The sequence below is a fragment of the Fulmarus glacialis genome, unplaced genomic scaffold (assembly GCF_000690835.1).
Source record: "Fulmarus glacialis isolate BGI_N327 unplaced genomic scaffold, ASM69083v1 scaffold13410, whole genome shotgun sequence".
Taxonomy (NCBI): domain Eukaryota; kingdom Metazoa; phylum Chordata; class Aves; order Procellariiformes; family Procellariidae; genus Fulmarus; species Fulmarus glacialis.
Window position 1 is genome coordinate 28,684 of NW_009187191.1, and position 27,940 is coordinate 56,623.

The window sequence follows — 27,940 nt, forward strand, 5'->3', positions numbered from 1 at the left end:
TTATCTTTAAAGCCAAATAGAATTTAAAATTGCCACTGCAGAGTAAGTTTCCACATTTTTCTGTCAAGGCCAGAAAAAAAGTGCAGATTAAAATATGAGACATACATCACAAAGAAGTTTCAAATTTTTGAAATGCTTTCTTCTGACATTTCCAAAGCAAAACAAGTATCTGAGCTCAACTATAAAATATTCCAAAGACTTTGGTTTTATTAACAGAAAAATGCGATCTTGACAATTTTTTAAGTTCTAAAACAAAATTTAGATTCAGCAATAAAACTCACTTGATGGAAAGTACTAAACCTTTTTCCCCCCGTTCATTTTACTAAGTTGTGCAATTTCACAGCATCTTTAAATTTAGCGTGCCCTTTGTCTTAAGCAAATTTACTCTTCCCAACTAGAAATGTTTCTTCTCATCTGAATGTTTGTAAATCATAACTAACTTCACAGGTGGTTCAGGAAGAAAGCGGAAGGCATATATTTCGGAAGTAGCCTGTTAGAGTGAACAGCTGACAAAGAACAGGAAGCAATTTAAGATGAATAGTCACAGAAAATGTTTATGGAATATTTCTTGCAATACTCAGGGTGGAGGAGGAGTAAGCACATTAAAAAAGAAATAGAAGATTAACTAAATATAGAGACACCAAAAAATACATCTTAGTAAACATTTAAGCAGATTAAAAGAACTATCAGCTTACTGGTAGCAATAAAGAATTTCCAGCTCCAATCAAATTTAGACAGTTCTTCTGTGGGAAGCTACCAAATCAAAACAGTAACCTAAATGGCATCAAACTACCTCCTCACACAAGAGGGTATTTAAGATAATGGATGTGGTTCAGTGAGGGTTATTGAAGAGAATGTGAATCCATGTGGTTCAAAAATGTTGAAGATACATCAAGTGCCTATCAGAGCTAAGCAAGGAGATAACAAGAGATATTTGAGATTCTCATTAAGCAGTAACCTGGTAAAATTCAGCAGAATGATGCATATTCTGTAAATGTGAAGAAAAAATGTCTACCTTACTGCTTATAAATCTGTCCAGGAAAGATAAGTCAGTGAGTCAAGAGGAGAAAAATCACTAATAATTCAAAAATACAAATATGTATGCTAAAGCTTAAGCTACAAAGCTTGCTTATGGAAGCTTCTGGATGGCTAGTAGACACCATCAATTCAACCTAAGGAAAAGAGCAAGTTTCACATTAAAGAAAAATTTGTCAGAGGATGTCAAGTTATTGTTTTGAGCCATTAGTTGTAATACTTTTTTTTTTTTCTCCTCCAAACCAGAATGACAGATTTTTCCAGCACAACAGTAGCACAATTACCCAATAGCTATTACAATGAAGTAAAAATTAAAGATGAAACTGTCACTAAGAATAGTTTATGCCTAGCGATCTGTGATTACATTCCATAAGAACAGAATCAGGACAGTCTGTACCACACAATATATTTTATTTCACAGTTCTGAAAGCCTAATCTACACTTCAGTTAAGATGAACAGAAGAATGATTCAGGCACCAAAGGAGTGAATGAGAGTTAAGAATGGAATGTTTCTAGAGCAAAAAATAAAATAATTTTCCAGCTCAGAACAACTCTGACTGAAAGCCCATTCTGGATCACAAATGAAGTAAGAGCTACAACTAGAAATTACCAAGCAAAATGAAAAGAAAGGGGAAATAAATAGCCATGAGCCTAAAAAAGAAATTATGAAGTCCAACAAACTGATAGGAGAAGCATAAAAGAAGGCATTGTGTGTGATACAAACCAACATTTTTTAAGTATAGCAAAACCAAAGGATAACCTGGAAACAAGCCTGCTACTAGATGGAAATGGTAAAATTGTTACTGATGATACAGAATAGGCAGAAACACGCAATAATTACTGTTTTCTTGATCTAAAAAAGCAAAACGATATATTAGTACAACAAAGCATTTCCCTATTAGTAGCAGAGAAGCATACTGGATATTTAAAAGGAAAAAAATTGCTTCTAATTCAGAAGGCCAATTAATTTGTCATCCTGCAATACTGATGAGAATAAAAAAAAAAAAAAAAAGAGTAGATTAACAACACTGCGCCAAAATTTAAGAACAGCAAATGAAGTAATCCATTTAATTACAGACAAGTTCACCTGACAACTCAAGGAAAAACAGTGAAAAAGGTGGGGAAAAAAATTATGTATTAAGAGCATTAATTAATTCCAGTCATTAAGGTTTTAGTGAATGTAGGTGTTGTCAAACAACTCTGTTTAAAAAAAAAAAAAAAAAAAAAAAAAAAAAAAATCAAGATTTATCTGAAAAAAAAGATCAACACCACAGAGATTATTTATTTTAGTAGTACAGCTGCTAGTATTGTCTGATAAAACAAATACTTTATAATTAGCAGTGGAACATGATGTTCAGGAAAGCTACTGCTGGAATTAGTTAAGTGGTGGTGGTGCTGACAGGGGCAGGGAGGAGCGGAAATCAGAGCCTCTGGATCCTTTGGTCAATTTGGATCTAAAATACCTTCTGATGAATACTGAATGATTCCCTAATATATCCCCTTCATATTTGGCAGAACATCTGAAAATAAAGATTGCAAACCCTCCCTGAAAGAACAAGGGAGGACTGTTCTGGGAAGCAACAATCGCAAAAAAGATTGCACTGAGATACAGTTTGATAGCTGAAAACCCTGAAAGGTTGAAATAAAAAGAGAAGTAGCTTTAGAAGCAGACCAGTACTCAGAAGCTTTTTCTTTTACATTTGGTAAAAATGTAAAAGTAGGACATACTATTACACAACTCCATTTAAGAAAATGGGAGAGTTTGAATGTTCAAAAAAATGCTGAAACTCTTACAAGCCCAAAGCTATGTTGATGAAAATGTACAAGTAGCCTTTTGAAGAAAGGCTTGATGCTAAAAGACTTCCTCATTTCACAGGAAAAAGTTGAAAACAAACAAACCAAAAAACCTAACTAACCAAAGATTGGAATAAGAAAAAAAATTAGAGTAGCGTTTTCCCCAAATTATGCCTAGTTACAAGCAAAGGTAATATACGTTTACATCCCAGAGAATTCTGAGATCAAGACCAGGTGTCTTATTAGAAGATATAAGTTAACCAAGCTCAAAATATTAGGCTTGTTACAAGAAGAACTGGGTCAAAGACAAAGTGTGCGCTAAAAGAAATTAAAGCGGGTAACGTAATGGATCTAAGAAAGAGATCACTCAAGACAAAGTGCATACAGAAGGTCCTGCAAACAGTGTTATGAGAACTACCTAAACATGTTTCAGCTTTTAACCTTAAGAGAAACACGTAGTTTCTTACCAAGTCTTCACTTTTTTATTCTTCGTGCTTTTTTTAAAATTAAGTTACTTCTCATTTTAAAAAAATGTCTACAGCAAGAAGGAGATGAACTAAGTCTGCTCTGCTGAGAGGTTATAGCTATCTACAAAATGGAATATAATATAAAATGGTGCTTGGGATAGGAGAAATTTTATGATTCCAGCCTGAGACAAGCAAAGGCCAACTGTGCACTTTCAAAAAAAGAACTACAGAAGTCGTGTACAAATAACCATGTGAACTCACCTACTCTAACACAGCACTGCTGACACACGCTCCACCATTCAGACTAATCCAGGGCCACCACAAATACTTTAACAGAATTTAGTTACTGATATGCGAAAATTCTAACACAATTCTATTCCAAAATAGGAATCTTGTTTAACTTCTGGGCATGAAGGGCATTCAGACCTGCTGCTTGCAACTGAGATGATGCAGCACTTAGTTTCTTTCAAGTATTCTGGTGTTAACTAATGGGCTTGGGTTTTTTCCCCTCTAGAGCTCAGTAATGACTACGAATAAAAAAAGCACTAAAATATTCCATCTGATTTACACAGAAATATATTCCTGAATAAAGATTAAGAAGAAAACAAAAAGGGTTTTGCTTCTAAATCAAGGTTAATAGGGTTGAAGTAAGCTAAAATAGCTCCTTAAAAAAGCATTTAAACAAGTTTTCAGAATTTCATGAGCTATAAGTTTATTTCACTACAAATTACAGATTTCCAAAGAAAGAGAAATTAGTATTGAGTTCATTCTGTAAACATCTAACATGCAGAATCTATTACATCATAATACTACTGCAGCACTTCACTGCCAACTGCTACAGAAGTTCAGACACTAAATATTAACAGTAACAGAACTTAAATATTTAAGTGCTAATAAACTATAAAAGCAACATTACAGGATTATTTAAGTGCTTGCATTTCATGCATTTTTTTAAGTTTGTGATGGCTTTCTCATTAAGTCATTTTCAAATCCTGTAATTAATGTAACTGTTAGAACGTATTTGCAATTTTGTTTCAGCTGTGGAACATATGAGAGGTACAAGTATTCACTTATTGAAATTTTTAGCACAGAAAGAGAAGCTAGTAATAATTAAGATTGTAAAATCTCAATACAGAAGTATCCACCCTAAAAATAATCAATCTCACCAGACTTCTCTCATTTAAAGCACTTGAACTATTTTTTCCAAATGTTATTTTCTTGCTTTTTGTTGTTCTTAGCAGAGATTGAGCTGTAAATATTCTTACCTTACTACAGGATCACTTTCCAGTAATTCGGTGAGTCGCTGCAGTTGTTCAGGTTGAATGGATCGTCCCAGCAGGGCTTCAGTGTTAGTGTAGATTAGAAATGCTGACACAGTTCCTAACAAAGTTCCAACACCTAGAGACCCCACACTGTCATAATAAGGGTTTCCTAAACAAGAGATGTCAAATTAGTTTCACAGAGCATTTCTAACACATAGCAGATAATTCAGATTTCACACTGAAAAGAGTACATAGTTTGGGGGGGGGGGTTGGTGTTTGCTTTTTGATGGGATTTTTGTTTGTTTGTTTTGGGTCTAGGTTTTTTTTTTAATGCACTGGCAATTCTTTCCTACTAAGGAAACAAGATGAAGCTGGAAGAAAACAAGTTATCTTAAGATAAAGTCTCAAGTCCCTCCTGTCCCTCAGTCACTCCTTTCTCCTGCAGGACTAATAAATGAGTAAACTCTTGTCAGCTATTTGGGTTTCTGTGTATAGATTTACCTTTATTAATATAAAATTATATACACCTAAACACAGGTAGTAGCACAAAAGTCTGTGTTCTTTTATCAGTAACTCAAAAACTTGCAAGTATTAACCATTTCTGGAATACAGTACTTATTATATAAGTTTTAAACTCTTATTCATTCACATTCAGAGTTGTAGAAACAGTAATGTATTTTTAAGTTCATGAAGGAAACTAGAGATGGAATTAAAAACTGACTTCTATATAAAAAATGAAACTTGCAATTAACTCATTAGAAGCCACAAAGAAACAAAAGTACCATATTTATTTTTTTAAACAATTGAAAAGCCAAAGCCAATACTTAAGAAGGGACAAATAAATAATCTTCCCTCTTCAGAGAACTTAACTGTGGAGCAAAGACAGACTTTGAATCAGTTGCCATACAGATCATCATACCTGCATGAGTTAGGTTTGCCACACTGTTCAGGAGCAGCTATTGTAATCTGAAGGTAACACTAATACCACTATGTATCAAAAGGAAGGAAAGAACTGCTTCTTTAAATTCTCCCCACACGCACATGGAACTGCACACCACTGACTAAGGAAGCCCAAATTATGTATCCCACCATAACACAAAGTGATTTACTTACTACAATAAATATACTTTTAGTAATAAACACCTTAATTTGTATGACAAAATAGCTCAAAAGGAAATTAGACCCATCTGCATGTACTCTTTCAAGCTTAACCCCACCAATAACAGACATATGAAAAAAACTAAACTTCTTTTTTTATTTTAAATATTTTCAACTCAAACTACTAGAAATCAGATCGGAGAACAGTATAAACCTCCAGAAGCTTACACAGTACAAGTATCAGAAAAAGAGCAGAGATGTATTTAAGCCAACCCATATAAACTAAATGCTCTGTGTTCATATCAGGTACAGGAAGAAATTCACATCCTGCTTGCCTCAGTTTGAGGCAGAATTTTACCTGTTAAAGAAGTCAGACCCATACAGGTAGCAGCTACGGCCACACTCAGAACTGCTGCAGCATCCTCCAGTAACACCACATTTGTACTAGGATCACGACTCTGCACAACTGCGTATACAACAAAAAAAAATCACATTGCTTTGGAAAGCTTAGCGTTACTACATTATGCACAGTACTTAAACTATACTAACACCAGCAACTTAAGAGAAAAATTTCCATAAGTATATAGGTGTAAACTGCATTTTTGCATATGCACACACTTCTGAAAGCATTCATAAATATGCAGAACAAGCCCTGTGTCAATTATGGAAGTTTCTCCAAAATGTTTGAAAAATTTAAAGGAGCATTTATCCTGAAAAATGCAAGTAGTTTAGTAAAAGTATTTAAGTAGTGTTACTTAAATCAACAGGTTTTCACCTAATTTGCAAAATGTATTTGTTACTAGAATAGAAAACACATCAATAAAGCAAGGGGAAAGAGAAAACAGACAAAATTGTTTCTACCATTATGCAAATACTGGTAAATAGATTCTGTTTTAAATAACCACATACCTTATTGCTATAACAACACATACCATATTGATAAAATGACAGACCCTTGGCTCGAGCACTCCTGCGAATTTCATTTATAGCAACAAGAAGGGTAGCTGAAACAACACCAAAGTAGTTGCTGAAAATGGTTAGAGGCAAAAAGACTTGTTTCCATTTTGAAAAGAGGGAACTTTTCTTTACAACATAGCAACAGATCATCAAGAAAGCTCTGATTATTGATACTTTGAATAATGACAAAGCATAAAGTTACCTTCTTTTTTACATGCGTGTCTCCCATACAAATCAGAACAGTTATATTCACTGATAGTTTAATACCAAAAAGGCATTCTACGTATACTTTCCAAATGATGTGTTCTTCAATTTATTATATAGACAGATAAGAAAAAAATTTTCCCACTTTTTTTTGTTTGTTTGTTTACAACACAAGTATTTGCAACAGAGCTCAAAACTAAACTTTACTGTGTAAGCAAGGACCAACTATTACTGTAATTACTCACATTGTACTCTTAGAGATTACAAACACTTAAATAGAAATTTTTCTTGGAACTGCGTACCTCCTTCAGATACCAATGACCCTGCCAAAATGCAGTATGCCTGTATGGGGAAAAAAGTCTCAATTATTATATTACATGCATATTTGTACAGATCTCTTCACCATACACTATCCAAACGCAGCATTCCAGAACCTCATTACGCACCGTGCCACGTGCCTAAACAGAAGGCAACCAACAATATTTGAATTATGCAATATATTGCAAAATAGGAAAGGAGACCTCTTGGGAGGTGTGAAGGGAAGATGCAGGGTTTAAAGAACAGCTCATTTTGCTGTAAGACCAGCTATAGTTTAACATGATTTTTTTCTTAAAACGCATTCTCATTAAGGATGGTTTGAGTTAATTGTGTTGGGATTCAAACTGACTCAGGAAGTGAATTTCAGACTGTGCCATTATTTTCTATTAAGTCAGCAGTGTTAGATACAATATCAAACAAGATTAGCTTACCCAGAGAAGAGATTCTATAGGATGAGGGTGGAGTAAACCTATGATCCCATGATACCAAGACAGTCCTGCACCCATCATGAAAATCCCCACTCCACTAATCAGGGAGGCAATATAGCGCATGTTTGTGAAACCATACCTAGATGAAAACAAAGAAAGTGATTTAGGAAAATAAGATTCTGTATCTCTGCAAACATATCTAAAAGTTTTTTCCGTTAATTTTTACATGTCTTAAGTTATCATCATATGACTGGGCATCTATTTAAGACAAAGCTGCTAAATCCAACCTAATCCAAAAAAAAAAAGCCACCTGGAAAAGGATATCTAGTACACGCAAGGACATCAAGCACAGATATTTTTCTAATGCGTTTTTAAACAAGCTATTTACACAGCTGTATTAGCTCTTGTGCAAAGACTGAGGATTTTACTATTGTAAAAAAAAATTCATACGTCACTTTTACATTTTATTGAAATGCTACTTCTAAATGAAAACTCTAGCCTTATAAGCAGCCAGTCTACATATTTTATAATTCTAATTTAAAGGGAATAAAATTTGTGACATCTTTAAGTAGTTCAGCTAACTGCAGACATTCAACACTTGCAGTTTTTAAGAGCAGTGGGAAGAGCTAAAGCAATATTAAAAGTGTACATTTATTCCTTTTTTTGGTATTAACTGCTACTACAAACAGTATGTTTCTTTAGCAACATTTAAAAACCAATAGTACAAAAGACTATATTAAGGAAGAAGGGGAAAGAGAGAGAGGGGGAAGGAGATACAACAAATATTTAGACAAATTTGAGTTTAAAATATTTTTCAAATTAACTGATGCTCTTAATGAAGAAAAGCTTAACTAATTCTGTAAATTAGAAGTATTTTGAACTGGTGCTTAGAGTATGAATGACTTGCCCAAACATGTGAAGCATAAAGCAGGTCAACACAAAGAAAATATCATGGAGAGTATAGCTTCTAACTTTCATGAAGTAAGAACTTATCAATAATATCCTTATTAGTCAGATAAAAACAAAGAGTAGTTTAAGTCAAACATATCTCCTTATGACACAAGTAGCTGCCTTGCAGAAAAGCACTTTGTTGAAAATAGGAAGAGCACAGTATTTTTTCTTTTTAAAAAAATCTTGTCTTGCACATGAACAGTGTTTAAAACCAAAGTAACTCTACCCATTGGAAGAGGTAAAAGAGCCCAGAATAACTTAATGAAATAATGTCTATTAAAACAATACACATCAAAAAGCATACCACAAAAAAAAAAAAAAAAAAAATCATGAAATATAACATGCATCAAGCCACTGAAGCTACAACTCTGGCAGTTTGGAAGAAATCCCTTTTCTTATTTTATCTATTGTAAAGTCAGAAACAATGCATTTCAGAAATTATACGAAACAGCAGATTAAAAAGAACAAGGTGATGCACAAACAAGAACTGATCTTACTCCTATATATAATTACCAAAATCATTATTTACTCAAAAAGCTTACGGATGACTAGGGTCAGGCGTCCTTGCAGACTGACTGATGCCCAAAGCTAGCAACGCCTATTTAGGACAAAAGGAAAAAACCTTTGTTAAAAAAAAAAAAATTTAGAAATATTCTATATCAACTGAACTTGAAAGATAAAGGCAGATGCAATTTGCTGATCTGCACATATGCTTTGTTACTGATATTTTATTAGAGCTGGAATATAATCCTCAAAATCTCTCATCTAAATCTACCACCCCAAAAAAATAGTTAATTATACCTATATATAATATATATACGCAATTATATATAGTGTGTATATATATATAATTACCATTAATTATAATTTTAGAATTGCAACTGAAAGTGAACGTGACATGCAATCGCAAGTGTTGTTGCTCTGCTTCAATGTGAAGGAATGAAGTTGTTCAGGGAACAAAGCTATTTAAATAAATCCCTCTTGAAGAGAAATTATACAGAGACTATAGCGATGCCATACTACGTTTAACGCAGTTAATTTTACACTGCAGCTTCTTTCAGTAGTGAACTTCATATTCTCCAAACTAAAGAAAAACATTATTTTGAAGGAAGAAATAAAAACCTCTTGCTATCTAAATGGCCTATTTGGGATATATTTAATTAGGCATGTATTAAACTACTGATGCAGTAAGTTATAAACCTAGACCTCAATTTTCTAAAGCACATGCTTTGTTTTAGGACTATGAATTATTGAAACGTAATAACAAGTATTAAAATTTAGACACTTTAGTCTTCGCAGCAGCAAGGTGCTTTGAGGCAGCAAGGTTTCTCCTGTGTTTTTCCCAAAACCACATACCCGAATATTTGAGGAAAACCCCCCCACATTTCCAGTGGAACATTTAACTTTCACATTTAAAAACCAGAATAGCTCTTCCACATATAAGTGGTAGATAATACCACTATCAAAGTTGGCTCACCTATAAATTGACACACTTGGCCAAATGAAAATCACATACTTAAGGCTGCCTCCCCATAAATTTCTTTATCAGTTGAGTTAATAGCACCCCTGTCTTCACTTTACAGCTGGAACAGATGAAAGGTTGTGTAAAACCATTTACAGAAAAATAGCAAACAAAATGTGAGTCCTCAACTCAGTCTTTCTGGACAGAGAAGCGTACTAGGTACAACTGAAGCAGAAAGGTAGCCAAAATTATGTTAAAATGCTTTTTAAGATATTAAGTCTGCTCTAAGGTTCCATACATTCCTCAAATTTGGAGGAGCACAAAACTGTTGCATTTTATATGAGTCACAAGCTATCCAAGGACTCCTCTTGCTTGAGCTGCAGGAGGGTTTCAGCCACTCATCTTTAAGTACTTTTTTTGTTTCCAAAGCCTTGCTATATCAAAAACTGCCACAGGAAAGATTCCTTCTATGCTGGGAGAAGGGGAAATTTCAAGGTCTTGTAATGTATGCCTCAAGCATACTAAAGAAAATAGTGGAAAAAACAACATTAATTTTGTCCCTGCACATTAATATTACATGCCCAGCTCTGAGTCTGCCATACCACCTATCAAAGTAAATACGCCAGGTATGTGGCTACTTGTGCTGTGAGAGGCTGCTAAGGCAGTCTAGGAATAGAAAAGAAACTGAGATGCTCAAATTCTCACCATTATTCTACCAAAAGATGACTAAGCAACAAAGTCTGTCATTCTATCACAATAACTGACAAGAAAAGTATTTCAAGTTAACATTTAAAATAAGAGGTATACTTTGTACATCATCTTAGATTCAAGTTCCACTTCTGATCCATGAAGTAGCTGGGTACAGTTTTGCTACAACTCCTCTCAACTCATTTCTAAAAAAACTTAAGAATCTACATTCTGACTTGTCTCATTCTTACCCTAATACAAATTAAAAAACGTTATCTGGACAGGCACTCAATAATACTTTAAGATGACCAATACATCATTCTTGTCTAGGAGGGGCAGGGAGCAACGGAGAGAGGAATGAGCATGTAACCCAAATTACTGAGATTTTGTTCAGACACCACTTTCTAAAGATAACGCTGGTCACACTATGCATATGCATTGTGACAAACAAAATTAAGCCTGTCCTGGGACTTATTTCCTAATGTTTGTATATTTTACTAATATTATAACCCGTTTAACATTTTTTGGTGCACTTTCATCTTCATAGTTATAGGGAAAACAAATTGCAACTGAAGTACAGAATAATCAATCACATGAAAAAAACAATAGTTCAGAAAAGAACAGAAATAACTGGGGCAGGCGGTTTGAAATAATGTAGATTATTACAAATAGTATTATATTAGCAGAAATACTAGTCCAAACACCATTCAAATAGAATTTATTTATAATTACAGGTGACTCTTTCTAGATTCCTTCTGCATTTAAGGCTTCTAGACTATGTCAGTTATTTTACTGTGCTTATAAACCCTCCACCAAATTACTGGCATCAATATAAAAAGAAATAAAAGAGCACCTAAATAAACCTGTAGAAACCACTAGCTGAAACCACTAGTTTTGGCAAGTAAATTTGCAACAGAGTAACAACAGCTTTGCATTCAGATTGGGGAACAGCAGAGAGAGATCTGGGTTTAGCAATATTTCTAAAGTAATGTGAATTTCTGACAAAACATGCCTTCATCTGTCTACAGTTTGATAAAACTGTATATAACAAAAACATTACTTTGTAAGTGAGATTCGCTTTTGTCTCTGGGAAGCTAAAAAATATACATGTATACTACACACACACAGAAAAGAGTACATCTTCCTCCCACTGCATGTACACAAAGCTTGTCACACTCTGGGCAGGCTTTGTAATCTGAATGATTGAAACCAGAGATTATTTAGTAATAAAGTAAAAAAAATTAGTAACATAGTAAAAAAGTAAAAAACAAGAACACCCTCTCCCAGATGAAACAGTTTATTTAAAAAACACTGTTAAGACTGTTTTGCCTCAAAATTAAATAGTCATTAGATTAACTACTAGCTTTTTTCCTCCTAGAATATATTACTATTAATTCTAGGAAGCATGTAAACCATACAAAACAGTACAAAAACACTCACAGGTATTTAATAGGAAGAGCACTGTAAATACACACTACAACAGAATCTGAGAGTCATTTTTAATAAGAGCTGGGGCTAATAAACTTGGAATTTCTAGGCTTCTCTACAATGCCAATGTTATCTATAAGCGAACTTTGTAAATAAAAAGTATTTTGCCATGTGCTCTAGTCCTCCTAAATAAAATACTGTTTTCATTTCTCTGGTGTTTACTATTTAGACAGTATAGGCGAACCAAGGAACACTAGTAGATTGAATTACTGCTTTCAAGACTAACACAATTACTATAAGTATCTGTCTCTATTCCTGAAAAATTATTAAAAGTGCTAACTTAAGCAGAATGGAAAAAACACTCACCTGGTTACATGTGTCTGCTAAAGAATGTATGGCTTCTGAAAACATACTTGAAGAACCCGTGTAAACCCAAGCAAGTAGCTTAAAGAAAAAATTCAATCCATTTCTGAAAACAAAGAGAAGAAATAAGCTAAAGAACAACAGAATATGCCAGACTGAAAAATGTTTTGCTAATAACAGATCATTCCCTTTTCGATAAAAAACATTACCTTCCTGTATTTCTCTAACAGAGCTTCAAAGTTTTTCCTCACACACAGAATTCTATTAACAACATAGAGTATGCCAGTGCAGCTGGTCTATACATTTATACGTGGACCCATAGAGAAGAACTCTGCTTTTGATTGAACCACATTTCATCCTCACTGGAGAAGCCTGAAGTTTGTGAAAAGCCTACCAAATCATTCCAACTGGAGAAGTTAAGACAGATTGGCTTTTCTAACCCAAAACCAGAACCCATTAAAAATCATTCTGGTGTCAGGAAGATCAGGACCACAAACAGAGGAGCACTGATGGTGGCCTTGACTTAAATCTCTGAAAAGTCATTAGGTATTTGAGGGCCAGGAGATCCTTTAACTTCTAAAAAAGCTCCACAAAAAGATGATGGAGGAATAACACAGGCTCTACAAACTTCAGCTGGCCTGGCTGCCAGGCATTCATCTATAAAAATACCTAATCATCAAAAAGGTATTTATGAAGGGAAGAGAGTGCAATGTTTATAGCAATGCCCTATTTACAAAGCAGGTCATTTACAAAGAAAGGTCAGTTTTCACTAGATCATTGTAAGAAAATGAAGGAGGTGGAAGTGACCATACAACATCTCCCCACCACCCCCCCCTTTTTTTTTTTCTTTTCATTAGAAACATCCGTACTAGATAATGAAGGAGGTGGAAGTGACCATACAACATCCCCCCCTTTTTTCTTCTTTTTTTTTTTTTTTTTTTTTCTCCTTTTCATTAGAAACATCCATACTGGCAGTTCTTATATGTTTTTAACTTAGAAAGCTCTGAACGGTTACTAGTAGAATACTCAATAAAGAAATGGGGAGGTTTTCAGTCAAATGAGCTTTGTGGTTTTTCCCCCAAGCAAAAAGCATATAGTTTTGTAGGAAAACTCAAAGTTATTTCCTGCTCAAAATGTTGTTTCCTGTGCCAAAAAAGCATTTTCCTTATGTTTCTGCTTTGCTCCCTTATATCAATAGTGTCTTAGCAAATAAATACCTTTTATAAAATCAAATTTATTTTAAAAATTCACAGGTTTTATGGCAAATAAATTTTAGCCATCATTTCCTGAGAAAAACTTAACACACTTCTGTGTATTTCATGCCAGATAGTCTCTGTGTTCATTTGCTCTAAATCAGGATCATCAGTTTAATTTTGTTTCATTCAAACTTGTAAGACATGTGAAAGGCAAAAACCTCCTAAAATATCCCCTTTTCAGTTAGAGAGGAAAAGAGTTGAATTACAGCAGAAAGAGAAAAGTGAATTCTTTTCTGTTGGTTATATGGAGAATGTTTAAAACATATGAAAAACTTCTCTCAAGAAGGAGCAAGAAAGAAGGAAAACTTTAAATGCCTGACTCTCCATGTCCTTCAAAATTTTAGTTTTCACTTTAATAAACTGTTCAGTCTGATCAACTTCAAAAAAATTTCCTCATCTCTGATCAGAGACATATTCTATCCCTGATCTCTCTACATATATTTACCTAAACTCTCTCCCATCAACAATGAATAAACAAATCTGTTAACTTCAGTAACAGAGACACAGGTATCTTTAGCTTGACTAGACAGACCGTTCTCATTTCCAGGATAATAAAAATAAATTGTTTTATACTTGCATAAACAAAACATTTGGTTTTTTTAAACTTACATGCAAATAGCTACCATTACCACCTTCCCTGGTCCCTTGAAAAACATAGCTGCTGCACTGGAGCGTGGCTACATAAAGAAATAAGAGATTATTAAAATAAAATAACCAAATCTTGACCTCATGAAGGACCTACCATACAAATTATTAAATAAAAACACTGCACTTCCCTGTATTGCAAATGTGAAGTTACAGTCCTTGAAGCCTTCTAATTTACTACTGAATACTCACCCAAACTGCAGTTGGGTCTTACACATTTCTACAAATTGATGGCTATAAAAAGGATAAACAACCAACAAAGCCTCCAGCAGGGGCCACTGCAACCATAAGGACAGGAGCCAGCTGTGCAGCAGAAAGATTAACAAATCATTCTACCATAGCAGAGCACCTGGATCTGGGGAATGGGTCTGCTTAAGCAAAGAAGAAGGGCCAGTAGGGCACAGAGCACAGTGTTAATGTTTTGGGTTTTTTTCCTTAAGAAACCTATTTCATTTCTTTCAATTAACAAAATATTTACTATACATGGTTATAGGCTACAGATGAAATCACAGATACAGCTGCAATTTTGTTAGTAAGGCAGCTTTTGACTAAAAGGAAAAAAAAACACCTTACTGGTGGATTACACTGCCACAGTAGGAACCCATTTAAACTGGCATCATAATATTTACCACTGCATTACAATCAGAGATAGATCTGGTATATTACAGTGCAAATAAATCTTCCAATAATATTCAGTTAGTGAAGCTTACGCAACCATTTCACAACTTCTTCCTCCAAAAGGCATCATAGTACATCTTGTGGCATGTTTCTAGCCAAAAACTTTAAAAACATCTCTTACCTTAGTATTTCCAAAGAACTCCTTGTATTCCCTCAACAGCCTTTGGTTTCTAAATAGATCTGCAATACAAAATTGTTATCATGAATATATTACTAGTAACCAGTAGTTTCAGGAATTGAAGTCTATTTCTTTTTATGCAGCAGCCAACTTCTAGTAAGAGCTACATAGTCTATCTTCCTTTGTGAAAAACTTCTCTCCTGGTATTGTTAATCAGAAACACATATTGTTACATACTCATGCAAAATGCCAAATACAATCTGTTATGATCCTATACATTGTTGCCATTTCTACAAAGAAAGGATGATACACAGAGGGAAAAACTCAAAATACACTGCACAAAATCCAGGTATTCTACTACCCCCCTCCCACCCCTGAACCATGAAGGAGAAGGGGAAGGATGTTTCAAAGAAAGTCTCTTAACGTCAGTATTTTTCCATCTACTAATGATGTTCAGTAACTTCAAAATAAGCATTGGTATACTATACTATCTAGAAGCTGTAATGCTAGATTCTCCCCTACAAAGTTATACAAAATACATTGTACACAACAATTTAAATAGATTAAAACAGCCAGGGGAGTACAAGGACAGTCTGTAAAAAAAGGGAGTTACCATTTCAAGTATACAATGTTTCAGTATGCCATTATGGCCGAGTAGTATTTTTTCAATCTCATTTTTTGGATTATGTCCAAGGTTTATTCTGCTGGTCACTAAAAATTTTGAATCTACTGACCGCACTCTCAGTACAAACACCTACAGGTACCTTAACAAATGCCTGCAGCTCTAGCCTTTTTACTAGGAGGGTTTTCCAGTGGCACAACTGTTTCAAAAAACAATGAGAAGACCTCTAATTTTAAGGTGCATAATTGGAATAAGTACCTTGAAGCAATATTGCCTCTCCTGTGATTTTAACTGACTAGACAGATCAAAATCCATTACAAACTACTGATTTGACTGTACCTGCTATTGATAATACCAGCAAGGATGACAACAACAATTTTAAGCAAAAAGATTATTTGGGGGTGTTTCCCCCGCTTCTGAAGCACAAAAGTAAGTTGAATTCATTTCAGAGGAAAAATAAATGAGTAACAGTACGGTATCAAGATTTGGATTTATTTTCAAAATTCTCAATAAAAAATCCAAAACCATTGAAGACGTTAATTATAATCTAAAAATTGAAAGCCCCCGAAAAAACAAAAAGTATGACTATAGATCTCAACTGAATGTATATTCTTGCTGTATCACATAGATGATAAATTGTAAGATAGTAACAGACTATATCTGCATAGATACTGATGTGCTACTCTAACACTATACTATAAAACCTTATCAGTAATTGCTAATTCCAAATTTGTGTGTTCTCAATGAAATAACATACCATCTAGCAGATTTCTAACAATCATACTTTCTTGTTTACATTTGAAGTTATTTGAAAACTCTATACTCACTTTCTCTGTACTTGATCTCTGCCTCTTTACGTCGTTTTCTTTCTCTAACAAGAGCCTCTGGACTACCCCAAACTTCAAGAGACCTGCACAAAGTAAAAGTACCTTAACAATGGCACTATTTATGCAACTTCTTTTCAGTTCGACTACATTACAAATGCCCTTCCTAAAAGCAGAACATCACATCATTCGTTCTGATAAGAAGCCACACAGACTACTTTACAGAATAAAAAGCTGGGCAAGAGGGTGCTGAGGACAAGCACGTAATCTTTGGACACATGAAATATACCCTCCAATTTTATATACACCATGCAATTATTACAATAATGAGAATATAAAATGTGTTCAGATAGAAAATGGAAAACATTATTGCCCTTTCACACACAGTAAACCTGACTTTTAAAAGTTTTTTCTCTCTTTCTCTCTCTCTCTCATATTTTAAATGGTCCGAACATTTTCCTTCATAAAAACGTTCTTACTTTGCCTCTACATCCGATCTCAGGTACACAGTGAAAGTCTCAGTGTCATCATGGGGGCTTCGTCGTTTAATTTTCCTCAGCTGGTCTAAATCACTAAGGAAAGTGGACAAACAGTTTACTGCAAGAAAAAGTTCATATTATTCTAATTTTACTTTCATGTCTGGATGGTCTTCCACAATTTTGATATTATTAATTTGCAGCACAAAAAAAACCTGAAGTTGTTTACTTGAGCCAAACAGAACAGATACGCAACATGAAGCAAGCGATCTCTAGGATGCTATTGAAAACCACTGTGTTTTCCACACTCGAAAGTCCAAATCATGTCCTCACAGTATAAAATACTATACATGTAAGACAAAGTAATAAAACATTGAATAACAAAACATCCAATGAACGATCTGCATGTAATTGATAATGTGTGTAAGTGCTAAACAAGAGGGTTCATGGTTTAACATCTCTAAGTGGAAATCAGAAGTTACGTGACATGAAAACTTAAGAAATTTAACCTCAAAACCTACACAACCAGCAAAAGCTGCAAAAGGTTGGAGATAACAAAACTACTTGGGGGAACAGATAAATTTCCTGTGCTGAGCTACACATTAGGGCATCTACATTGAGAAGCATCAGGGATTTTTTTTTTCCTCCCGTCAATACAACAGAACATTTTTAGTCCAACTAATTATCAAGTCCTTTTTTCTTCCCCCCGCCCCCCCTCCCCTTTTGGTCAATCCAGCAACACTTTAGCTAGTTATTTCTCTGCACAACAAGCCAGTTATGATAAAAATATGGCAGAGGGCTAAGCATAATTTGTCACTGGATTTTCAGCAAAGACCAAGTCTGGTGACATATACTATACGTAAAAACTGGGGAGGAACAATGACAGCATAAGAAGTTATAAACAAAGCTGCTAAGCCTTTAGATTTAATATGGGTCACACACGTAACATGCATGAAATCTGACAGACACCTCAACTATAGCAATACTTAGTAAGACCTGCTGGCAGGCACGGCACATCGTAAAAGGCAGTAAATATGAATCAAGTAACAATAATCAGGTTACAATGAACCAGATTATATTTTATTCCAAATTACAGACCTGATGTAACATGAAGTTTCCACTGATCTTTTAGAGATGTTCACATCAAACCACCATGACCCCAAAATGCTGAAACAAGAGTTATTTGCCATTCCCCCCTATAACTACCTGCTCTAGAGGTAGACTCCCCCCAATTAGATTTATGGTCATATAAGTACAAATACCTTACTTTAAGACGCAACTACGGAAACACGCAAACTAAGTGCAAATTCCTAATCCACTGTAACAGTAAGTAAACAAGAACTAACTTCAGCAACTTATGATTATGTATACCACAAAAGCATTGAGAAAAAGTTGCTGTGTAAAATCACTCTACAATCACAATCACTTTTGAAGCACATATTGAACAAATATTCACGATTTAAATTTCAACTCAAACCCATCATACCTGGATTTAAGACAAAACTCATTTATTGCTCTGACTCCAGTGATGAAGTTATTCTGTGTGTATTTTGGTCCATACTCTCTTTTTTTAAGGACTGCTTTCACTTTAAAAGAGAAATAGATAAGCAAGTTAAGTCACTCATGGAGACTACAGTAGTCTACACTTCAAAAGGTAATTAATCTAGTGTCATATCTTGATACCTCTAGATCTGAAAAACAATGCTTGTCAATGAGATAGAAAGCCTACAGTGAAGAAAAAGGAATGTTCTTCATCGTAGAAATGAGTAAGAGTAGAATGATTTACTTCCAAAAATGCTACTTGCTAAGTACGCCCTATACACTTAACTGCCACCGTCAGCTACTTCTCCAACTTTGATGTCAGCGATGGTGTTGGCTACTAAAGATAGCATTCAAATATGGCAATTTGGAAACCCTTGCTAGAGCAACTGAAATGGCAACATAGAGCTCCATTTCTTTTTTCCGATACTTAACCAATTCCACCTTCTGCAGTGTCCTGGTTTCGGCTGGGATAGAGTTAATTTTCTTCCTAGTGCTGTGTTTTGGATTTAGTATGAGAAGAACGTTGATAACACACTGATGTTTTTAGTTGTTGCTAAGTAGTCTACTAGTGAGGGACTTTTCAGCTTCTCATGCTCTGCCAGGTGCACAAGAAGCTGGGAGGGGACACAGACAGCACAGCTGACCCAAATTAGCCAAAGGAATATTCCATACCATATGACATCAAGCTCAGTATATAAATAGGAGGCGTGGTCCAGGAAGTAACAATTGCTCCTTAGGTATCGGTCGGCGGATGGTGAGCAACTGCATTGTAAATCGCTCATTTTGTATATTCTACCATTATTATTATTTTCCCTTCCTTTTCTGTTCTATTAAGCTGTCTTTATCTCAATCCACAAATTTTACTTTTTCTTTTTTTTCTTCCAATTCTCTCTCCCATCCCACTGCGGGGTAGGGGGAGTGGGCGAGCGGCTGTACGGTGGTGGGTGTTTGGCTGTGCGGTGGTGGGTGTTTGGCTACCTGCTGGGTTAAACCACAACATGGAGATAAGATTTTTGACCTTTGCAGACCATACAGAGAACGGAGACAGACTTATGTCATTTTTCTCAACTATTACTTTCAAAATTAGCACACTTAATATTGTGCATTTATAACAATTAAAAATATACATTCTTTATTTATAATGCTTTGTATGTCTAGCAGATGTACTCTTATCACATCAGATTTTCATGCACAAGGAAAAGAATACCACACGTATTCAGAAAAAGGATAAATGGAATTTTAAATTTATGCCATTATTTCCTGCTTGTCTCTACGTACATAACTTCATCTTATTTTCAAATGCAAGTCGCTATACACTCACTTCCATTAAAAACGTTATGCTTATTGGACGAAGAGTTACAATTGCTGAAGGATATAACATTAAAGAACTCTGAAGAGGTGGGGGAAGCAGCAACAGCAGTATGGCAAGTGTTACATAAAGCAGAAACTGAAATCCCCTTTGAGAAATGTCAGGGATCAAGTGGAGAAGTAAAATTTTTAGGTACTTGGTAGATTGCAGGTAGTGCAACAATTCCACCAGACACCCTAAGTAAAACAGAGTAATTGCAGATGCCCCAATCGAAGAAAGAATTACAACAGCTTGTGGGTACTTTAGGATATTGGAGAAAACATGTACCTGGATTTTCTGTCATTGCTCGCCCACTATATTCACTTTTACGAAAAGGAAAATCATGGGAATGGAATTCAGAACATGAAGAGGCAGTCAAAACTCTAATTCAAATTCTGCAGGCGAGACGACTTATGAACTTCCTGCATATCACAGGATTGATATGATTTCTGTAGTTTTTCTACAGATTTTCTTAGTCCAGAACTTCTCCTTAAGTCATAGGACACTTACAGAAAGATACTGCATTTAAAGACTTTGAGAAAAATTTTCCCAGAGTTCTACATTGTCTTATTTCTGGGTTTTGAAAACTTAAAGGCAAAATATAGTTTGACACTCAACAATGCACTAACACTACAGATATCAATATTTACCATAATAATCCGATTTCTGTCATCAGTTTGAATTCAAACAATTTTTTAAGTACTTGAGTAATCACATGCATCCCACAATGCTCCTGAGCAAAGGTGACAAAAAAATTAGAGATTTCCTAAAAAACAGTCCATCATTTACTAAGGTTAGAACAGGATGAACATCTTTAAACAAGAAGAATGCTTCCCGTCTTTTCTTATTTAAAACAGATATATATCCAAAGTGTATTAACCTTAGTAAAAAATAACTTGTGGATTTCTCAAACACTTACTAATCCATCTCTCAGAAACACAGGTAAATTTCACTAAAAGAAAATACTATAACCAACTGTACATTGCAGAATATCTCAACAATCCTATCCCTAGTTCAAATAATTGTATAAAACTGGCAATAAATGTGGAGAAAAAGAATCAATTTGGTATTTCCAAGAGAAGGACAAAGCCCAATAAAAGATTATGTAAATAAAACACTTTAAATAGTGCAAATTTTTAAGATTAGTGATCCTTTAAAAATGTTATTGTCTTAGAAACTTACTGGTCCAAGTATTACTAAGTCACAGCAGCATCTGAAGACTAGAATTCCACTTTCTAGACACTATCAAAATCTTTAACAAACATTCTTGCTTGCGCATCTATAATTACAGAGGCAAAACTCTCTTCTCACTGAAAGATATATTTATTTTTACAATTATTTCACAGTTTATCTAATTTCTCCTATCTACCTTGTATGTTCCCCCTGCATGCATACACTAAGTGACAACAGAACCAAAGAAATTGACATACAGGATGTAAACAAAAGCATACAGAAAATATACATAGAGAGACACTGATCTCACCTTGTTACGAACAAGTATTATGTTTTGATGTTTCTTTAAATTTGGGGAAAGATAGGAAGGAATTTTGATACAGTTTATAGCCTGCTGAGTCACCTTCACTCCAGACATTTTTTTTTTTTAAACGGAGTTTAAAGAGAAATAGCAATTTCTATTTTGATAAAGTTCTCTCCATACATAGAAGGCTAGGAGTGATCAAATGCACAAGAGTTTTTAATAGCATAATTCTCACAATAACATAATAGAAACTATCGGAGTGAAGATGGTGTGAAATCAAGTCATGATAAATTAAAAACATCAAAGTAAGTTATGCTCTTATTTTATCCACTTACGTTTTTAAACACCGTAACTAAAGACAAAAGCATGTATTTACTACAGGCACAAATGGGAACGTTACAGGACTCAGATTAGGCAGTTCATGTGGTCAAAATATATTTAGAAGCAACACTGATTAGATTAACTTAGCAATAAGAAGGAACAGAGGAAGACTTAGAACAAGGAACAGGGGAAGATCAAGTATTCAGTTTAGCCACATTAAGTCTGAGATGGTGAATGGACATGCCTAAAAACATGCAAGGAGGACAGACTGTGATAACAGATGAGAAAACAAATTGGAATTTTCCTGACAAACTCATCAGCTTAAATGAAACAATTAAAAACAGACACAGAACAGTGAGTAATTAGAAGGAATACTGCTATATCTGATTTTTCATGGGTCATTTTCAAACAACTGGATACCAAACAAAGTGACATACAAGTGTGTTTTAAAATGTTATTCACATAACTTGTTACATAACTGAAGAAGAACCACAGTTTCCTTACACATATCTTTTTTGACATCTAGCAGACAGCAATGAAGTTTCAATACAGGAAGTAATTCTTTACCTTTTACTTGGATTGGATCTTTAAGGAAAGACTGCTTTTGGCCTGCATTGGTCGTATCTTGTCCTGTAAAACAAAAATAAAGCTCACTGTAAATATGGAAGTACCTAGTTTTCTTTTTACTAAAGAGTTTGGTTGACATAACAAAATAAAAATGTATCTTAATATTGCTTTCCACCCTGACAATTAAAAAACATTTTTGCTAGATTTCCAACACTTAAAACTCCCAAAATAAAAGACAGAAATAGTAAAACAATAAATAACAAAATAAGACATTTAATATAGCATTGATCAATAAACTCCTAGCAGCTTGCAGAAGAGCACCAACTTGCAACATACTTCAGAAAGTATCCCGAACTTTTAAAAATATTTTAACAGGGTACTTACAGTTTGGGGCAAGTTTTATGCAAAATTTTAGATTAGTAAATATATTGAATTCTGTATAGTTTATGGCTGCTGATCACCCGAGTCTCATAGAGCTTTCAAGCTGTAATTCAATTTTAAGGGACTGAAGCTTTTTCACTTACAAAAAGCTAGCTCCTTAAAATACAGAATATTTAAACTAAAATCCACAACTCTTGTGTCACAAGCTGGAACTAGAATGAAAACAAAGTATTTTAGCTGGTTTTGAAATTTGAGAATATGACTCAATAAAAAGCCAATAAAATATAATTTGCAGTACTGTTAAGTGAATCTTAATATTTGGAAAATAATACATTCCACTAATTTCAGTGAGATTTCTACTTAGAAATCAGAAGTACTACTACAAACAAATACTGCATCCTTATCTCATACATCTCGACATAGCTTTCAGAACAAAAACATTATGATTCTAACACGTCAAACTAACATACCCACTCTTTTGTGCCCTAACACTCTCTAACATTGGAGGTTTGCCACACATCCGCAGTCATTAACAAAATTAAAACTGACCTTATTGAAAGTGATATATGAAAAAAAATGTGAAGATTTTTCAAGCATGTTTGTGTTAATTAATGAGATACTCCTAGCTTAACATGCTACTTAAATTACTCAAAGGTCAGATATTCTTGAAGCTTGGACTACATAACTATCTTTCCATCAGGCAATTAGTTATTGCCTAACAGCAACTGAGGACTGATGCTAATTACAATCCAAGTACACTGTCTCGGAAAAATAACACTTACAAATTTATGAAACTGATTTTATTACGCAACAAATAAGGCTGGACCATAAATAACTAGCATTCCTAAAACAGTCATCCCTATCAGTTATTGTTCAACTTGGAAACAAAAGCAAAAAACCCTTTGCTGTTTCTTTCCTTTCTTTTCTTACCTGGTTTAAAACACCAAGCAGCCGATCTATCAATATTCATGATAAAAAAACTTCAGCTAAGATTGCTTAGCAAAAACTGAGCAGTAGCTTCTTTTCAGAAACTGTATGCAACCATTTCTGTCGTTAAAAGAAATATCACCAACACAATTTAACAAAAGATTGGGTCATAAGATTTCAGAGGAGGGGGAAAAAAAAAAGGCACAAAAATATCAAGATTTATATCTATGCACGGAGGTCTATGTACATCAAGTACCCTTTTAAAGTTCACTACCTTGGCTTAGAGACTGGAAAAAACCACAGTGCATCAGTGAGGGGGGGAAAAAAAAAAAAAAACAGAATACTTCAATTCACAATTACTCTTTTTCAGACAAGCAGAGGTTGATATGATAGAACTTTCAAGATGAATACATTAATATTTTCAATATCACATTAACAGGAAAAGCATTTCCCAAGTTTACTGATAAAGAAATGGAGGTCCAAAAGAGATCCATTATCTCCTAAATATTTAAGTTACTGGAAAAGTATGGCAATCTTTACAAGTAGTATATTACCTTTTCAGAATTCTATCAAAATACCATGTTTTTTTTTTTAAATAAACAGTAGTAATATGTCCATAATGCATAAGAACATTCTATCCACTAGGCCCCAGAAAACACCCCCTATATGAAGCGTGCATATAACAACATGCATTCCAAAATAAACTTCAAAGTGATTGTTCACCTATGCACAATATCTCTAGGCTGCAGTTTCGTATACACTTGCATACACCAGCCCCTACTCTCAACAAAAGGTAAGTGTCATGGTGCCCATGTGGTGCAGTTCCACTCAAGGCTTACTACAACTCAAGGCCACGCTGCCACAAAGGGCAGGTCTCTCCTTCAGCCATTTTAGAGACAGTGAGCAGGATCAGCTTACTGATTCATCCTACCTCTACCCTAGCTCTGCAAAACAAGAAAGCAATTAATTTTTCACAAAACAGGCCTAAGTGCCATTAATGCCAGCACAAGAGAGGGAGTAATCAGATAGGGGTGGGAGAAGGTGGGAACCCCCCTTCTGATGACAGTCAACAATTTTATGAACTTAAGGCAATCATGAAAGCAATAGTGCTAGACTATTTTCACGTGTCCGATTTTTAACACCAGTAACTGCACACTAAGAACCCAGAAAATACCAACAACTACAACTGGCTCTACAGTCTTCCACTGTATTCAGGCAGACATTCTTCTACAAGAATCTCACCCTCTAGCAACCATCTTCAGCTCAAGACTCTCCTAGAAACATAAACGGTCTTAAGTATTATCCTCTTCTAAAATCCAATCACAGACTTAAGAAATAGTATGTAATTGTTACACTTAGAACAACATTTAAGATCCACTTTTGTACTTCCAAACATCAGAAAAGTAACACACTTAGCTGGTTATAGTTACTAGCTTTTAAAGACTGCTGCGAGCCTCACGAATTTACAAGTTACTAAAGAAAGAATGAATACCTGCTAACCTGACAACGAAGAAAATTTTCTTTAGTAGACCACTTAGTTTTAGACAAAAGCACACAGAAAAAGAGCTTTCATTTTAAAAAGCATTTGTTATCTCTTAAGCACAGTAGTCTTCCAAACATACATCTGTGCAGTCCTACACTTAATAAGCAGAAGAAATAGAGGATGCTACAATGGAGCAAGGACAAGACAGTTCTGAATTTCACAAGCACCTAACTAGCACAAGATTGACAATCAATTTAAACAGCAAGGAGGGTCAGGTTACATCCATTATATCAAGTGTTTAATGCGAATGCTGCAGGTGTGACAACTGTCAGATTAGAAAACTCTAGCAGATGAAACAGCTCAACCTTCTTTACCACTCATCTATTTGCCTGACCTGGAGAAGTCAGAGTGCTCAGTATTCACACTCATTCAGTCTTTATCACTAGTTCACTTCACACAACAAACCTGAAATACTACAAAAAGAATTCAAGTAAGCAAGCAAAGTGGTAAAAGACAAGTAATACATTCCATTTCTTATCTCTGAAGTTACCTAATCCCTTCTGACATCCACATTTTATCACCATCACTTTAAATTTGATTAAACTTAAATCCTTTAAATACTGGAATGACAATGAAATAGATTTTAGCATTCCTCCCTGCTTAGGCATTTGAAATTTATACATAGATGCCCACAAGCAACAAACACTAAGAATTCTGCAATATCACACAATTGGAAAAAAAAAAGTTCACAATTGTTAAATACATAAAGTTTTTACATTTATATAAATACACTTTATTTTAGCTCAGTACTACCTGTTCCAGCTTTATGCAGGGTTTCTTCAGGGGTTGATCTATTTGCATCTTCTGATCCAAGATCTTTTTTCTGACCATTGGATGTATAAACTCTCACTTGACTCATCAACTGCACAGGCAGACGACTGCATGGTAGAATGTATGACAGACTCCCACTTTTCATTGAAGCTTGCCATCCTAACAGGGGGAGAAAAAAAAAAAGATGTTTCAGGCAACCATTTTGGAAGGAAAAAGAAGGGAAAGTGGTCCAACTATACCCACATAAGTTAAGGAAAGTTAGCTTATTTTACCCATGTTTAGGAATTACAAAATGAGAGTACACAGCATGCTTTCACTGCCTCCCTTCAAACATCCACTTTTAAACTTCATTCTAACATTAGGGTTTTTTCCCATACAAGCCAGTACGCACTTTTTCCAAAGACCTCTAGATGATCTTAAGGGGGTTAAAAAAAAAAAAAAAAAAAAAGAAGATACAAAGCTATTTGGTAAGATTGGCTTACTGATACATTAACTCCCGTTCTAGTCATACTGCCTCAAAATCTTTAAAAAACAAGTATAGATAAAAGAACAAATACAGACCATTACAAAACTATTAGCCAGTGTTGCCATTTCACTTCACTGTGTGTACTCTGTACAAACCACAGCTTACCAATTAAGAAAAATTGAACTGTGTGCATTACTCATTAAGAGCAGCTCGCTACAGAAATTACGTAGAAAAGCACGCAACATTGTATAAAACATTTTATACAGAAGAATCTTAAATTTTGCAACATTTACAACAGATAAATTACAAGATAAATATGTAAAAAGCCTATTGAGAAATCACCCTGGGTAGGCAATCTTCAACTTCAAAAGACTAGACAAAAGTAGAGTTGTATGCAGTACAGGCCAACTTGTATTAGCAACCAGTTTCTTTTAGGCAGCACAAACACTTCTGTAGAGAGGGTATACAACTCCTCCAACCAGAAATGCAATAGGCAAACTGGCTGCTTTGGAAAGCACTCATTGAAAGAATAAATAAGTTAAAAAAAAAAATTAAGCAGTGCTGGTAAATCAAGTCATACAAAGTATGACTAATCATATATGAATAATGCACCTCTCAACAAAATGATAATATTTTATAAAACTATTTATTCCATAAAAGTCTCAACAGCTTCCCTTTTTAGTCCTTTACAGTACAGAAGCATCTGCACGTGTGCGTGCACTGATTTGAACCTTACAGAAGACCAATTTCACCAAAAAAAGTCAGATAAGCTCTTATTGACTATTAGTGGTTGCTAATGTGACAAAAGGCCAGAAATATCAACTCAACACAGCTCAGTGAACTTACTGATTACAACTGATAAAAGACTCAAATAAATATATGGCACAAGATGAGCAGCTTTGGTCATACTGCAACAGCTGAAAAAGGGAAACAATCAGCATGTTTAGAGGACATTTTTCCTACTAATCCATACACACACAAGAAGCCATTAAAGAAAAAGGTATTTGCTGCAATTCAACCGTCACTACACGAAGGGGGACAAAACTGGTCAGAATTTAAATTTCATGGGATCTGCGGCCTAAAGGAAAAGCTCACTTCTCAGACGAACGCAAATCCTCTAAGACTACGCTTCATTCTCTACAATTACTGCCAACTTCAACCCCAACCCGGCCATGATGTATCGGTTTTACGAAAGACTGGGGCTGATAGGGCAGCAGGCCTACAACGGGCGTGTGAAAATACCCGCGATAAGGTACGACGCCTCCCCTACCCAGGCAGTTACCACTGGCACACTTTCCTCTTTTTACAGTCGATACTCAGAGGGCAGCCCGCGCTCTCCGGCGGCTCCCGGCCCGGAGACGCGCCACAGCCGGGGTCAGTGTCACCGCCTCAAGAGGAATCCCTTCCCGCCCCTGCTGGCGCCCGAGGCCGGCTGGCACTCGCTTTCCCCCACGCCAGCACGCAGCTTGATTACAGCTTCCTACGAGACTCGACCGGGGCGGGTGGGGGTCCGCCGGCCCGACA

The 27,940-nt window shown here is 35.0% G+C and overlaps 1 protein-coding gene across 1 annotated transcript in view; it reads right to left on the reverse strand.

Moving 5' to 3' along the window:
• The window catches only part of SLC30A9 (solute carrier family 30 (zinc transporter), member 9), a 31,967-nt gene extending 5,761 nt beyond the window's left edge, over positions 1-26,206 (reverse strand). The window contains exons 1-14 of the mRNA XM_009574270.1: positions 25,933-26,206; positions 22,329-22,391; positions 18,560-18,659; positions 17,077-17,169; positions 16,601-16,683; positions 15,155-15,213; positions 14,320-14,387; positions 12,458-12,560; positions 9,057-9,112; positions 7,567-7,702; positions 7,120-7,159; positions 6,589-6,660; positions 6,015-6,122; positions 4,562-4,727 (exon numbers count right to left, since the gene is read on the reverse strand). Coding sequence (XP_009572565.1) covers positions 4,562-4,727; positions 6,015-6,122; positions 6,589-6,660; positions 7,120-7,159; positions 7,567-7,702; positions 9,057-9,112; positions 12,458-12,560; positions 14,320-14,387; positions 15,155-15,213; positions 16,601-16,683; positions 17,077-17,169; positions 18,560-18,659; positions 22,329-22,391; positions 25,933-26,095 — 1,310 coding nt within the window. The 5' untranslated portion in view covers positions 26,096-26,206. The remainder of the gene's footprint in view (positions 1-4,561; positions 4,728-6,014; positions 6,123-6,588; positions 6,661-7,119; positions 7,160-7,566; positions 7,703-9,056; positions 9,113-12,457; positions 12,561-14,319; positions 14,388-15,154; positions 15,214-16,600; positions 16,684-17,076; positions 17,170-18,559; positions 18,660-22,328; positions 22,392-25,932) is intronic.
• Positions 26,207-27,940: the final 1,734 nt, after the last annotated feature.